Genomic DNA, 16,112 nt, shown 5'->3' on the forward strand with positions numbered 1-16,112 from the left:
GATTCTGATGTTTGATAGAGTAATGCAGATGTGGAAGATTTGCATGTTGGTTTTCTTGTCCCTATTGAGGTGGAAGCCTTTGGTGAAGATGAAGATGGTGGTAGATCTTTCTTTTGTGGTGTCAAAGTGTGGGACACACTTTTCTATCTACCGGGGGAGTCTGATGCGAGCATCTTGCATGAGAAAATTTTAATTTTTTTTTTTTTTTAAATTGTGGAGGAGAGAGAAAGTGACGAAAATTAGAGGAGAAATAATAAAAAATAAAAAAGAGGAAAAAGGAGAAAAGAAAGGAAAAGGGAATTTCTATTTTCGAGGTGCATAGGTGGCGTAAATAGAAAAATAAAATAAAAATGGTTGGAATTTCATTTATCGAGGAGTGTTGGTGGAATTTTAGAAGGTTGTGGATAAGTCATGCATGGGGTGGTAAGTGCCTATTTAAGCAAGGCATATGAGCATTTCTAATCAAGCTTGAGGAGTAGAAACTCGAGAAGGAGAAGCTTGAGAAGTAGAAGTTGTGGAAGGTGAAGCTTGGAAAGCTTGAAAAGTTTCAAGGTGTGAAAGAGAAAGAGGAAGTGAAGAGTGAGATTTCCTGAGTCTGTGGACAGAGCGCCGAATGTGAGGCAGTTTACAGCAGGATTGTGATGGAGTTGTGAGTGTGTAGACAAAGCGCCGAATGTGAGGCAGTTTACACTTGGAACTTAAATAGAGTTTGTGAGAAGAGCTAGTGACTGCGGTTTAGAAACAAGGAGGTTGCTTGGTGGCTTGCGAGCACAAGTTGAGATCTCAAAGGTTTCTACCAGAGTGTGGATCTGGACTAGCTTAGGTTTGGTTCTCGAGCTTCTACTCCTCGAGCTTGATTAGAAATGCTCATATGCCTTGCTTAAATAGGCACTTACCACCCAATGCATGACTTATCCACAACCTTCTAGAATTCCTCCACAACCTTCTACAACTTCCATAACCTTCTACAATATCCATAACTTTCTACAATATTCATAACTTTCTAGAATTCCACCAATACACCTCGATAAATGGAATGACAACCATTTTTTTTTTTTTTTTTTTAACTTTTCTATTATGCCTCCTATGCACCTCGAAAATAGAAATTCCCTTTTCCTTTCTTTTCTCCTTTTTTTCCCCTTTTTACTTTTTTTTTTTAATTTCTCTAATTTTCGTCACTTTCTCTCTCCTCTAGATTTTTTGTTTTTTGTTTTTTTGTTTTTTTTTGCAATTTTTTTTTTTCAATAATTTTCCCATGCAAGATGCTCCTGCATCACTTTATTAAATTATTATAATGAAATGGTGCCATTACAATTTTATATCTATATGTACGTATACAAATATATCTATTATAATAATAAGGTGAAAGATCAATCAAAATCCTTTGAGGTACATTTTATGTCTTAACTCGATTATTTGTTTCTCAAATTATTTAAATAGCTCATGCGGGTCCCACAAATGTATCATGTTTTCAAGTTGCTAAGTCCTCAACCCATTTGCCCAATGATGGTGATGCTCCTGCCTAATTCTTTTCTAACAATGCTTCCACCCCTTCGATGTGCTTCCTACAAGGAAATTCTCCGCAGTTAAATTATATTATCATAATAAATTATTTAATCGTAAATAATCATAACGGTTAACCATCTTCTCAATTCCATGAATTTGTGATAAATGATCAGCTAGCATGTTATCTTTAGTTGAAATTATAACGACTAACCATCTTACCATTTCACAAGATTATAACCAATTAAACTGCCAACTAACTTCATGTGAACCTCAACGGCTATATTTTAAATTAGGTCAAAATTTGGGATGTAACATCCAATCTAACTGTAACACTGTGTTTAAGATTGCACTTTGAATGTTGATTATTGTATTGCTGTTGAGTAATGCAATAACATGTTTTAAGGAATTTTATGAGAGTTTACTAGTTTGATATTGTTGGTTTGTAACGCATTTTCATATGCTTAAATCCTGAATATTATTCTAAGAAAGAACGGGTTAATATTTTTCGGAGAATCTACTGGCTTCTATTGTTGTTTCTTAATGCATTTGCCTATGTTTAAGTTCTGAATGTATTTTTGAAAAAGAAATCGGGTCAATATCAGTTTGGGATATTTCACATATGATGGCATCGGATCAATAATTGCAAAAATAAAGAACATTATAAGTGACAAAGCAAAATCTTGAAGAAATGTTTGTCAATTGGCATCATAAATTGAAACAAAATGGCCATCCCACTATATCTTCTTGCATATGCATTGAGCTCCGAACATTATAGCACTAATATCCTTTCTTTGTCAACAAGGATTACCCCATATAAAGATGTTGAAGTCGTCCAAAGGCACAAGTCAACACTTCATAGACTCTTCACTAATCAAATTTACGGATGTAATTAGGATTGAGTTAATAGATTTTGTATTCTCTAATGACTTCATTGTTGACACTCTTCATGAAAAGCTTAAGGTTGATGCTCACAGTTGTGGTACTTGCATGGCCAATCTTTCACACACCTACAACCTCTTGTAATCAAAATTTTATCATAGTTTGTATGTATAGATATATGTGTGTGTGTGTTTTAAGTTTCATTTATAATTGAAATTTGTAATGTTATAACTCTTAATTTTCTAATTTTGTCTTAATAGGTTGCTAGTTCATCTATGTCTAAGAGAAATTGGAGAACATGCTCCGTCCACTCAGTAAAGCACAATCAATTACACTCAACAAAGACAAAATATCTAATTCATATGCATTCAAACGTGCATCTCTTTTCAAACAAAGAAAGTGGTAGCTACAAAGAAGGGAACACAACAAAATGGGAAATCAAACCAAAGCATAATAACTGGGATCCTTCCACTTCCAACCTTGTTGCAATTGATGTTAAAAATGAACCAGGTGGCAAGCACTAAAGTGCCAATGGCATTACTTGTGGATATTTAAGTTTACATTATACAAATACTCATATGATATATCATTTAATTTGGAAGTTGATATTTTGAAGACACGTGTCAACAATGTTTGATAATTGATGGCTGATTGTTGACACTTGACAATATTATTTTTTATTTTAATATACATCATGGCATTCAATATTTTTTATTTTTATGATATGATGCTATCTGGTATTCTAATTTAATACTGCAAAAATGCTTCTGATTCTTATCTGTTTTTGTCTGGACAAACTCAAACCCCAAAATTCTTGAGTGAACCCACAAACCAAACCCCTCAAACTCAAACAAGCAAGTACTAGGACTGACAAAATATATTGGTACCAATAATGAGGCCAAATCATAGGCTTTCATTTTGGGACAAATATCTGTAAACAGCTAAGAGTTTCGAAGATCTATATTCAGAATGATTCTATGATTTTAATTGACACATTCCCTCTCAGCAAACTGAGAATTTTGGAAGACAACTAATATTTTTCTCAAGAGTGGCACTTTTTGGACTCTATAAATGTAAATTTTTTATTTTAAAAATTTTTAGGAGACCAATGAATTGGTAGATAGATTGGCCAACCTTGCATTGATGTTTCTTGTTCTTTCAGATTAGATTCAGACATAAGGGTGACCCCACCTCTTCAGGAAATTGGTGCTAAGGATTTTACAAATAAAGTGACTGCACTTAAATGTCATTGCTTATTTGATGAAATGTTACTGAATTTGGATACTCTAATGCACTCATGTGGATTGGCTTAGGAATTATCTAATGATGTTTGTGAGATGAATACAATCTATAGGGGATAGCTAGCATCATCTTTTCATTTGAACATTTCAGTGGTTCCTGATATCAGAGTCAAAGGATGATTTATTTTTTCTAGCAGTCTTCTATATTGCAGTTTTTTAAGTAATATATGGAGGGCCACGTGGCACCATTATAATTGTACTCTTGGCCTTCTATGGAATGCAAAATCATTTATGGCTGTGGAACACTTACTTGATGACATCTTTGGATCCATTCTAAAAATTCAGCGAGATCACCAAATGAGATTCCTGCCATTCCATCAGAGTTAGAATTATACTTACATGATTCAGCTGTAAAAATAAGATGCCGTTTTGATAAAGAGAACTTTCCATCTCATCTCTGTACATTTTTATCAGATTTTTTCTTCTGCTTTCCCTTTCTTCAGAGCTCCATATGCCCTTCTATATGTGCTAGAATATCAATTACTGAGTTATTTTACCTTCACGCAAGTGGAAAATATGACATCTATAACTGTTAAGAACTCAATAAGCTTTAAAAAAATCTTATTATTGGTTTGACTTCAATCAAAAGTGCAATTTGGAATGTAGTGGAGCAGGATATTTTATGGAATATCCACAGGTAATCTATTCAGCGACGTGGTCTCCATTTTCCTGTCCAATACCATGGACTGAACTTTCGTGACCCGTATTTTGTTCAAGAAACCTCCATCCCCAAGGAGAAGCTAGATCTTTCCCTAGATAAATATATTTATGAATTTTGGTTCATTGGATGTAGGTCTGCTTTATGGTTTACCTCTCAAGGTATTGGTCAATTCAGTAGTGGCTAGATTTCTTCTGTCAAAAGCCAAGGGAATTCTTGGTGGTCGATCCCTTGATGATTTAATCTTGTTCTAGCCTCCATGAAAACAAGGTGTGCAGTTTGTAAAATCCCCCCTGCAAAATTTCTCAATCTTTTGATAGTATACTTTATGGCCTCTTATCTCCAGGAATTCTCGGAATTATGTAATGTTTGAGAAGACAGGTTTAACATGTGTGATTTGCTTTAATTCAAGTTATCAACTGTAACAAATAGTATTCTATATTCTACAAATGAACAGCAAAAAACAAGTAATACATAGCAGCAAAAAGAATATTATGTGGAAACCACAGACTGCTTAATCAATTTACTGACTTCATTATATTATGTGGAGACCACCAACAGCTTAATCAATGAAGGATTTATTGCTAACTACATTTAATATTGGAGCAATTAATCGTTCATCTGTAATTCTTTGTAGAGCATTGTGGCCAATCTCTTCTGACAATAGGGTTTGGATCATAAATAATTAGTGTTCAAGCTATGAAAACGCCATTTTGTCACAGTCAGTTTTAGCGGTAATGTGTATCTTTCTATTTTAAGGATTTACCACAACTTTTAATATGCTGTAACTGAATCATCTCTGTTCTTTTAAACCCATAATATTTACTGAACAATCAGGTGATTATGAAAGGTTTCTAGAAGTCATGTTAGAAGTTCTCCTCTCGTGCAGTTTAAAGGGTTATTAAAGGCATTAGTATCAAACATGTTCATAGGGAGCAAAATAGAGCAGCAAATCTGACTGCCAATGCTGGTTTCCTTTTATAGCTCAAGAGAAGATTGGGTACCTGACGAAAGCTAGTTGAAAATATAGTGTACTAGATGGAATTTGTAAGCATTCTTAATTATGGCCTTCAATGTCAACAGTTACAAAAGGTTTACTTAGTGCTCAGATAAAATATGCAAACTTTATAAAAGCTGCAGGAATGGCATAAACATTTATCAATCGAATCATTATATAAGCATTAGTTTTAGGCTCTCTTTATGAAGGACCTTCTTTTTCTATCAAAAGAAAGCCAAGGATCATCCACAACAATCAGAAACTTCCCCCTTATATTCTCTCAAGGAAATATAGCTCTTCAAAAGTCTCCTACCATGTCTATAAGGAGCAGAGAGCCACAAGCAAGAAAAGCTTTTACAAAAACGCAATTTGAATTTCCAAGCAGACTGTTAATGTTCCTTACATATCCACTGTATTAGATGGTAGAGGGATGCCTGTTGACTTCATATTCAGTCATTCACATGTAAATAAGTGTTGTGCCCAAGTTCCTCCATTTTTAGAACTGAGAAGTTGATTCTTTGGGAGAAAACATTGAGGACTTCATCATACAGTCCATCACTGAATGATGTACTGAAGAAAGTTTGGCATCATTTGCTTAGGAAACCTGAGCATGTCTATTCTTGAAACTGCAATAGACATTTGGAAGATGTAATTACAGGAATTAGAGAATGGCAAACAGACAATAGAAAGCAGAATTGTGGTTCATCGTGGTGTTAGCATAGGATTATTGCTTGCTTGAATGTAAATCGGTTGTGCAGCTGCTAACAACTGCAGACCTTCTGCTCAGTGATGTGACAATTCAGTCAAGAATGTTTAAAGCTGTGTCAAATGTAACCATGAAATTTTTCTGGAGTTAAGAATAGATCTTCATGAACTTCAACTACACCACTGCAAAATATGATCACTCTTTCTGCATACATATCAGAAGGCTCAATTATTAGTTATGGCTTACTTCCTCTTGGTGTTTTTAACTCTTCTCAAATGCTGTCTGTTATGTTAATATATATGTCCCTATAGTTTATATCTATGATTAACACCTATTACCTTTTGCTCATTTACTATAAAAAATCTAGCTATTGATCGGTCCACCCATGCTTTGACTGTGTTCATATGTAACCCTCGTGGGTATGAATACTATCAGTACATGCCTATGTACTTCTGATTTTGGTTAAATTAAATTGTTTTTGTTCTTTTCAAAAATAATCAATGGCAAAATGAAAGCAATCTTAGAGACAAGATAAATGAAAGAATGATATTCATTAGATTAGTAATAAATAATCATAACAACTCTGACATCAATGTGGGGTTAGTTAAAAAATATATATATAAATGTGCATCCACCTGTTGACCTTTAGTTGCCACTGTGAAGGAAGGAAGAAGGGCGCCTTTAGTATTAGATTTCTGAAAATTCTCTTCTACTCTTTCTCGAATTTGTCGGACAACTTTTTCTATATCCTCACTATTTTCTTCTGGAAAGGATCTTCCATCTGTGGTCCCTGAGGCTTGGTTCTCATTCTATACAGTCAAGAAATAATATGAGCTGAAATTCCTCAGACATGTAGAGAACTATATTCAGAAAGTAACACACAATGCCAAACCTTGATGAGAAGGAAAGGATGTAGAAAGAATACAGCAATGGAAAAGGAAACATCAGGAATAATGTGTAGTTGAAAATTAAAAATTACTGAAATCATTAAGCCTGTAAAACAAAATGCTACAATTTTTGAAAAATCTGCTAGCATACATCATTCGCTTCTGCAAAAGCAACATTAAATGAAGTGTTAGCTGTAACAAATCCAACACTGATGGCTGCTGCCAAAAAGGAACCAAAGACTTTGGGTAAGTCATAAGCAACGTCTGATTCAAGCATTCTGGATCCTTGGAATCTACTTGAATTTGACAGCAGAATCCTGTATAGATGGTGAAACCCTGTAGCAGTACAAGAATATTCTTTCAATTTAGATAAGCATCATTGTGAAGAAAAGCCTGTATAAGAAAGAAAATTAGCACATTTAAATCCAAAAAATGCTAAAATATTTCATCGATCATCTTTTTATAGTTTGGATACATTGTGAACTTCCATATCTAATAAGGGAAATTATGTAATATATTACTCATAATAGCAACAATCCTCGACACACAGGAAACCAAAAGTATAATTGTAATTTAATTAATCAGAATTAAAATAAGGAAAAGTGGGGGAATTTTAAAAATGCTCAAATTCTAGTAAAGTTAAGATTTGATTTTACACTACAGTAATTGCAGAAAGATAGAAAATGAAATACAATCAGAGAGTAAGGCATGAAAAAATCAGTTCATTAATTTTGAAATTGCTGAATAGAGTGCAAGATACAGTCATTATTTGTCTCTAAGATTGAAATTCAAACCTAAAAATCAATTTAACATTATATAGGAAAAAATAGAGTAAAACCGATAAGGCTATGATCTGCTAAGATGCCATAAATTGTGCTGTTGAAGCTCCAGCATCATAGCTCACATTCAACTTGACTGCAGTCACCTTCATCAAATGCCTTGTCCACGATGGCCAGGTCATTGTGCAATGTCCCTTTCTGATATTTTAATTAACTCTACAAAACTTTAAATCTCTTTCTAAGTAAACCAAGGCAATATTACAATACTGACCAGCAATTTAAAAAAGCTAATATTAATGATCAAACTTCTTGCATAACCAATATTAAAATGGCAATGAGCAACTCACTAACATAAAAACATACTGATATCGTCTAAATAGTAATGACTGATGCAAATAGCTACATACAACCAATCCTTGTGCATTTTGCAAATACAAATTACAGAGAAAAACAAGGAACAGCAGGTTTCAACTCACAACACTATAGTAGCAGTGACTAGGGTAAAATAGACTGGCAGATACAAACAAAACTGCCAATACAAAGTGCTGTCCTAAGAATAATAATTGTTGATAGAAACTGCTGTTATAAATACTCCTCACAGTGACAGGGTACTTTGGTGGCATTACAACATCACTAAACTCATTATAGCAAACTGAAACTTGAAATAAAATTTGATCATTTAGCAATAAAGTGATTCCTGAATGAACCCGCCTCAAAAGAACAAAAGGGTTTTCTTCATCCAATCTAGACTAGAAAACAAGAGGGTTTTGTCCTCCAATATAGACTGGAAAGAAAGAGGGTTTTTGTCTTTAACCTTGGGTTAGAAGACAGACACAAGGGCTCAAGCTTTTGCCCTCTTTTAATTTGCTGAATTCTCTTCTCCCCAAAAAATTCCTTCCAAATGGGTTCACTTAAAACCCTTTTTAAAAGTATTTATAAGGTATTTTTATGTTCCATTTAGATGGTTCATATTATAGGAATAATATTTAGTTGTTATTTTAAAATGATTTAAAATAAAAGTTAATAGGATTAACGTAAAATATTTATTATTAAATTATTTCCCTAATCAGAAATAATTCGAATAAAGAAAAGGCTACAGGTATCCAATTATTTTAATTTTGAAAAGGAAACAATGACACTCTACCCTTCCTAAAATCAATTGCCCTCAAGCAATTGTTCACCAAAAATTATGATATATTCTTGTTCCTCAAACTCTTCTTTCCAGCATTAATGATGCCTTTTAATACCAAGATCAACTTAGCTTTATTATCCAAAGGAAGAAATTTTACTGAAGTGATGTGCTACCAAAGTTCCCTTTCGAGACACGAAACATGAGTTATGAATCCTATAGTGTTCTAGCAACTAGAGCTCATAAGCAACCTCCACAATTCTCTGCCTACACTATAATGCCCATGGAAACAAGGCTTGAACTTCTAAGCTCTACTTCTTTTGAGAGAAAACTTTTTATAGGGTTTGTAACATAAAAAAACCATGTCACCTCAAAAGTTTGCTCCGTGCGATGCTGATCTGCATACCTCTACTGATTCTATGCTTATTGGAGGTTTCCTTTAAGTGATTCCCAAGTTTCAGGGCTCTTCTTGACCAATTATATGGCTCGTAGCACTCTATTGTCTGATATGTTATAACCAAATGAACAAAATGAAAGATTCCCAATTCCAGTGACCGTAGAAATTACTGTTTGTTTCAAAATCTGAATCTATGACTAGCATTTGTTACCACTGAATGATCTTAGTTGAATTCTGATTTCATTTTTCTTTTCCTTGTTTTTTCAGTTTTTTGGGGTTATTTTCGGAAATCAAATAATTGCATAACAAATAGGAAATAAATAGCACTTAAGAGATGTAAACATATACTGCAAATTTTACTATTACTGAATTCTGAAATAGTACATACCCGAACCAACCAGCAACCTGATATATTAACTTCAAAGAGATCATTGCCAATATACAATACTGTCTTAAACATGGATCAACACCAACTACAGGGAGATGCTTTGAGAATGATTCAACCCTAAACAAATTGCCGCAATGAACCATCCAATGCCAAAGGGAAGCTATGGCATCCAGTGATGAAGAAAAGACCTTCTCCAACCCCTATGTGAGTTGCTGCAATGAAATGCCTATTGCCAAAAGTTGGTCGCCTAGCTGCAAGTGCCCTACTCCACTCAAATGATAATGCCAAGATAAATCGACCACCTCCTCTGTCAATCTGAATGCAATGAAATACAACTCCAATCAACAAGACCTGTTGAGGTTTGCGTCCCAAGAGTCCAGATTTGAGGGTTTCGTCCCAAGCCACAAAATTGCCCTTCCAGAGCAGTTTCACAATTCATAAGTTTCAAAATGCTAAAAGATAATGAACAATTAGGTCCTCATCTCCTTATAACTCCTCCCAAGTGCAAATTGAACCCTAAATGAGAATTACACTTTGCATTTTATAATAAAATAACATTTTCCCAAATAAAGGTGTCCAGCCTATTACTTTATTAAAATGTCATAACTCATAGCGCCAAAAAGTCTCCGTATAGTGAAAATAGTTTATAATAATTCAAGGCCTTTCTAACAAGCTATAACACAAGGGCACATGTGATCAAACAAAGCCATATTCCCCTTATTACTCTGAAATGACTATATAAATAGCCTTATTATAAATTATTTAAATACTAACTTAGGAAATTTTTAAACATATTAAAATATTCCAAATTTTGCCTCTAAAAGCTCAATGTAAAACTAACCATGTCACCTATTTGTGATTGGTACCGGACGAAATGGGTCAACAGGTACTCCACTCCTTATAATCTAGGGATGCTCCTAGAAACTAGGGAACACACCCTGTCATCCTAAAATTGAAATAATGGAATGGTCCTGTGGAGCCTCACATCTAGAAACTACCACATCCTCCTAAAATGTAGGGATACCCCCTAAAATCAAGGAAAGCACCCAACTGGCTCTCAACTGGCTGTAAAGTCAAGCCCCGTCACTGAATATCCTGTATCAGTCTCTATCCACAACTACTAACCTATGAGAGCCCATGATAGGCTAACTCACATAACTCTGCTAGTTAGACTTAAGAGGGGACATGACAGTCCTCCCTTCTCAGAGATGCTTGCCCACAAGCAACTGCAAGCTGAGTGCTCCAAAATGGATTCACCCTCCCAAGTGGTATCCTCTATGGATAGACCTCTCCAACGTACCAAATACTCCCGAATCACCCTGCTTCTCAATTGTCATTCCCTCACCTCAAGAATCTCCTTAGGAACCCAAGTCAACATACCTTCCTCGTCCATTGGAGGTAAAGTGGGTAATGTTATAATATGCTACCCCGATGCCTTCTTCAGGCATAATACGTGGAACACATTATGAATCCTATTATCAAGTGGTAACTTAACCTCATAAGCAACCTCTCCAATTCACCTGAGAACTCTGCAAGGTCTGTAAAAACAAGGTTTGAGCTTCTCATCTCCTTCCCCTTCAAGGGTGCTCTGTAGGTAGGGCTGTAAGCATAGGAAAACCATGTTGGCCACCTCAAATACCCTCTCGGTCCTGTGCCGATCAGCATACATCTTCTACTGATTTTGTGCATGTTGTGAGTTCTCCCTGAGAGAACTCATGATATCCTAGTTCTCCTATAACCAACCCTATGCCAAAGGAACTCTGTTGTCACACAAAGCCAGATCAACAAAAGATAATGCATCGTAGCCATACAGAGCTCTGAAAGGAGACATATCAATGGACATGTGGTGCGTAGTATTATAACAATACTCGCCTAGATACAACCAACACATCCATGCCTTCTACTGCCTTGACACATAGTTATGCAGATACCCCTCAATCCACTTATTAACTATCTATGTCTACCCATTTGTTTGAGGGTGGTAGCTGGTACTGGGTGTCAACTCTGTACCCACGAGCCTAAAAAGTTCCTGCCAAAACAAACTCAAGAATCTGCTGTCCATGTCACTCACTATGGTCTTAGGGAGACCATGGAGTCTGAACACCTCCCTGAAGAATAGCTCAGCTACTTGGGATGCTATGAAATCAACTACAATCAGAAAGAAGTGGGCATATTTAGTCAACTTGTCCACCACAACGTAAATACAATCCTTCCCCTGCACTCGAGGAAGACCTATAATGAAGTCCATAGAGATTCTCGTCCACTTCTATTCCGATATAGGCAAGGGCTATAGCAAACCAGCCAGGAAAGTATGCTCTGTCTTGTTCTGCTAGCAAGTCATGCACTCACAAACATGGTGTAAGACATCATTCTTGAGACCCTGCCAAGAGAATCTCTCCCGTACCGTTCTATATGCCTTACCATAACTGGGGTACCCTACTGTAGGGGTATTATGGAGAGCATGCAAAATTTGTCCCTTCAACTATGATTCAAGAACAAGGTAGATTTTGCTTTTGTAGTAGATGACATCATCAATCACCCTGTAGTTATTATCCTGTACCAATCCATCCATGATCTCACAAGCATGCTGATTTTTAGAATACTCAACTAAAAGTTGAGCCTTCCAATCTACTGAAATCTCACTCAATGAACATAGGGCAACAAGTGAAGGTTTTATAGAAAGTGCATCAGCAATAGTATTCTTCTTCTCCTTAATAAATTCTATGTCAATATCATAGGCTTGAATCTTGATTACCCACTTTTGCTGACGATCATTGAGCTCTTTTTGAAAAAGAAAATATTTCAAACTATTGGGGTCAGTTCTTACCATTAATTTGTCGCCAACAAGATGCTGACTAAATTTGACTAATGCATGCATAAGAGCCAACATTTCCTTATCATAAGTAGAATACAACCTCTCATTATCACGCAGCTTCCTACTCTCATAGGCAATGGGATGTCTATTCTGCATCAAAACAGCCCCTATACCCTCACCTGAAGCATCATACTCAAGTACAAAAGGCTGCGAGAAATCAAGGAGTGCTAAGACAAGGCATGTGCTCATAACCTCCTTGAGTCTGTCAAAGACTCCCTATGCCTGCTCTGTCCATCTGAAGGCTCCCTTCTTCGTGAGATCTGTCAAGGGTGTTGCTAATTGAGAGAATCCCCTTGCAAACCTCCAATAATATGCACATAAACCAAGGAATCCACGTAAGTCAATAATGTTCCTAAGATAGGGCCAATCCCAAATTGTCTGAATTTTCTCCTCATGCACCTTCACTCCATCAATACTAATCACATGGCCCAAATATAAAATCTCACTAAGGCCAAACTCACATTTGGATAGCTTAGCAAATAGAGACTAACGCTCCATGATGCTAAGTACCTCCTCTGGGTGTCTGAGATGATACTTTCAAGTACAACTATAAATGAAGCTATCATCAAAAAACACTAGAACCAATTTCCTCAATTGCTTGTTGAAAATATGGTTCATACAGGACTGGAAAGTGGTTGGTGCATTTATGAGACCAAAAGGCATCACCAAGAACTCATAATGCTCATAGTGACAATGGAATGCAGTCTTATGTACGTCCTCATCGCTCACACATATCTAATGATAGCCTGAACGAAGATCAATTTTAAAGTAGTCAGCTCCATGAAGCTCATCCAACAACTCATCAATGTGTGGAATGGGATATCTATTTTTTATCATCTTCTTGTTCAAGGCCCTATAATCTATACACATTTGCAGAGTCACGTCTCATCCTTCTTAACCAGTACCACAGAAGAAGCAAAAGGATTAGAGCTCGAGTGAATGAACCCCATGTCTAACAACTCATGAATGGTCTTCTCAATCTCATCCTTGTATGCTCTAGGATGACGATATGGAGTGGTGTTTACTGGTTTAGCTCCATACTCTATCTCTATCCCATGCTCAAATCCTCTATCAAGAGGTACACCCGGGGGTATATCACCAAACACCTGACCATGCCGATCCACCACTGACTATATATCAACATGAAGTGCCCTGCCATCCTGAAGTGTACATGTCTTGGACTTCACACAACAATGTGTAGCCCACATCACGTCATCATGTCTAAGGATAGTCTTCATCCTACAAGAAGACACCTCCCTAGGTCCACCATCTGATGTTGCCCTCAAGATAGTCTTCTTCCCTCCAGAAAGGAACTCTAATTGCATACGGCAGTGGTCAATAATGTACCATACAATACCCCGTAACCACTACATGCCCAAAACCACATCATAATCCTCCAGTGGGAGTACACAGAAATCATTTGTCAAGGTATAATTCCCCATCTGAATGCTAAGTTGAAGAATCCTCCTAGTACAGCCCAATACTACGCTATCTGCAACCTTCACCCTAGAACCAGCAAACACCTCATATTGCAAGCCATGCCTATCCACTAATTTCTGATCAATAACATTGTGCGTGGTGCCTATGTCTACCAAGCTCATAACCTGTTGGCCCTTAGTGTTCCTTTCAAACGAAATGCGTGAAATCTAGGATAACTCGATAGAGTAGCCATAGTCACCTTAACTGACGCCAAGGGCTTAGAAGTCTCTAACTCCAATTGCGGATGCTCCTGCTCAATCTCCTCCAGACTATCCTTAGTATCAGTGTCAGGAATCTCCTCATTGCACATCTCGAATGTCACCTCAATCAAATGAACTTTGCCTTTACCAAGGCAACGGTGTCCAGGCTCCCATGGCTCCTTATAGGAGAAGCATAGATTCCTCCTCAGATTATTCCTCGTCTCATGGTCCATCCTAGCAGGTCTAGTTGATGGTCCACCTCTATTCTGTGAGGTACCGGCCTTTTATGGAGGTCATGAGTCTCTGAATGGCTTCTTATCTATCTAATAAGTAGGGGTGGTGTCCAGTCTCTATGTCACATCAATGGCACCCTTGAGAGTAGTCTTGAAAGCACGTACCAATCCCTTTAGCCTATCCTCCAATCCATCAATAAATAACATCACACTCTGCCTCTAAGGCATATCAGGTACCATAATTGCAATATGCTAGAACTCATTAACATACGCCTCTACACATCCAGTATGTCTAAGATGCACCAACTCCCTATAGTAGAGTTATGTGTCCTTACAGTCCAACTGAGTAATGAAACGCTCAGTGAACTTTGCATAGGAGTGAACCATGGTGTGATCCTGGGTGACCAATTCATGGTGCCACCAGTCATAGGCAACCCCATCTAAATGCAAGACCACAAATTGAATAGCATCACACTCAGGCATGGGCCTCAAAGATAGATATATATCCAGCTTGTGCACCCAAGCTCGTACACTCATATCACTAGTACCATCATATGTAGCCAATGTGATCTTCCTAGTAGCTCTACTAAGGTCATTGCTCTGTTGTGGCCTATGACCCCTATCACCTCTGAACCTAGCAGCATCTCTCTGTTGTGCACAATACTGGGGAAGAGGAAAAGCGTCCCTAACCTCTGCAAAGTAGGGCTCTCCACTCATCTGTGGCTGCCATAACTAAATCTTGGAATCCCACCTCAGGTGGCTCTACCTGTATCGGCTACTCACCCAATACAAACTGCGGAAGTAGGGGTCTCTCCCTAACTAGTGTATGAGAGCATGCCTATCTGTTGGAATGAAGGGAGCTCCCAACTGATGTGTGGGATCTATGACTATGTTGACTTCCTGCGACTGAAACTAATCTGCTTCACCCCTATCTCTCATGCCTGCCTCCCTGTTTATCCAACTCCATCCATTCCAAGGTACCCTATAACCTTTCCAAGGTCTGAACTATTTTGGGCTATGTAGTGATGAGAGTTTGCATCACCTCCCTCTCTTCTTCCTCCGTTTGGTTCCATCTAGCACCTCTCTGTTCATCCGCCATAATAGTTTCTTGTTCAATTCCAAACCCTTCCTCGTGTTGAGCTCTCCTATGTGTGTAAAATTTGTTTATCTCAGCTCTACCCAAATGCATAGAAGTATCAATAAAATTCACAAGCTGGCATGATCAAGGCTCTGATACCACTGAAAGATTCCTAATTTTGGAGACCATAGAAATTACCATTTGTTTCAAAATCTGAATCTATGACTAGTGTTTGTTACCTCTGAATGATCTTAGCTAAATTCTGATTTCATTTTTCTTTTCCTTGTTTATTCAATTTTTTGGGGTTTTTCAAAAATAAAATAATTGCATAACAAATAGGAAATAAATAGCACTTAAGAAATGTAAACATATGCTACAAGTTTTATCATTACAGAATTTTGAAATAATACATACCCAAACCAACCAGCAACCTGATATATTAACTTCAAAGAGATCACTACCAATATACAATACTGTCTTAAACATGGATCAACACTAGCTACAGGAAGATGCTTTGAGAATGATTCAACCCTAAACAAATTGCTGCAATGAACCGTCCAATGCCAAAGGGAAGCTATGGCGTCCAATGATGAAAAAAAGACCTTCTCCAACCCCCACGT

General features: G+C 36.9%; 1 protein-coding gene across 1 annotated transcript in view; it reads right to left on the reverse strand.

Annotated features, from left to right (window-relative positions):
• LOC149552104 (P-loop containing nucleoside triphosphate hydrolases superfamily protein) overlaps positions 1–16,112 on the reverse strand; it is a 228,117-nt gene that overhangs the window by 188,021 nt on the left and 23,984 nt on the right. The window contains exons 2-3 of the mRNA XM_089787572.1: positions 7,086–7,270; positions 6,683–6,856 (exon numbers count right to left, since the gene is read on the reverse strand). Of these exons, the coding sequence (XP_089643698.1) occupies positions 6,683–6,856; positions 7,086–7,270 (359 nt within the window). The remainder of the gene's footprint in view (positions 1–6,682; positions 6,857–7,085; positions 7,271–16,112) is intronic.

This window comes from Cupressus sempervirens, chromosome 6 (genome assembly GCF_028749045.1).
Source record: "Cupressus sempervirens isolate cs-2001-9-10 chromosome 6, ASM2874904v1, whole genome shotgun sequence".
Classification (NCBI taxonomy): Eukaryota; Viridiplantae; Streptophyta; class Pinopsida; order Cupressales; family Cupressaceae; genus Cupressus; species Cupressus sempervirens.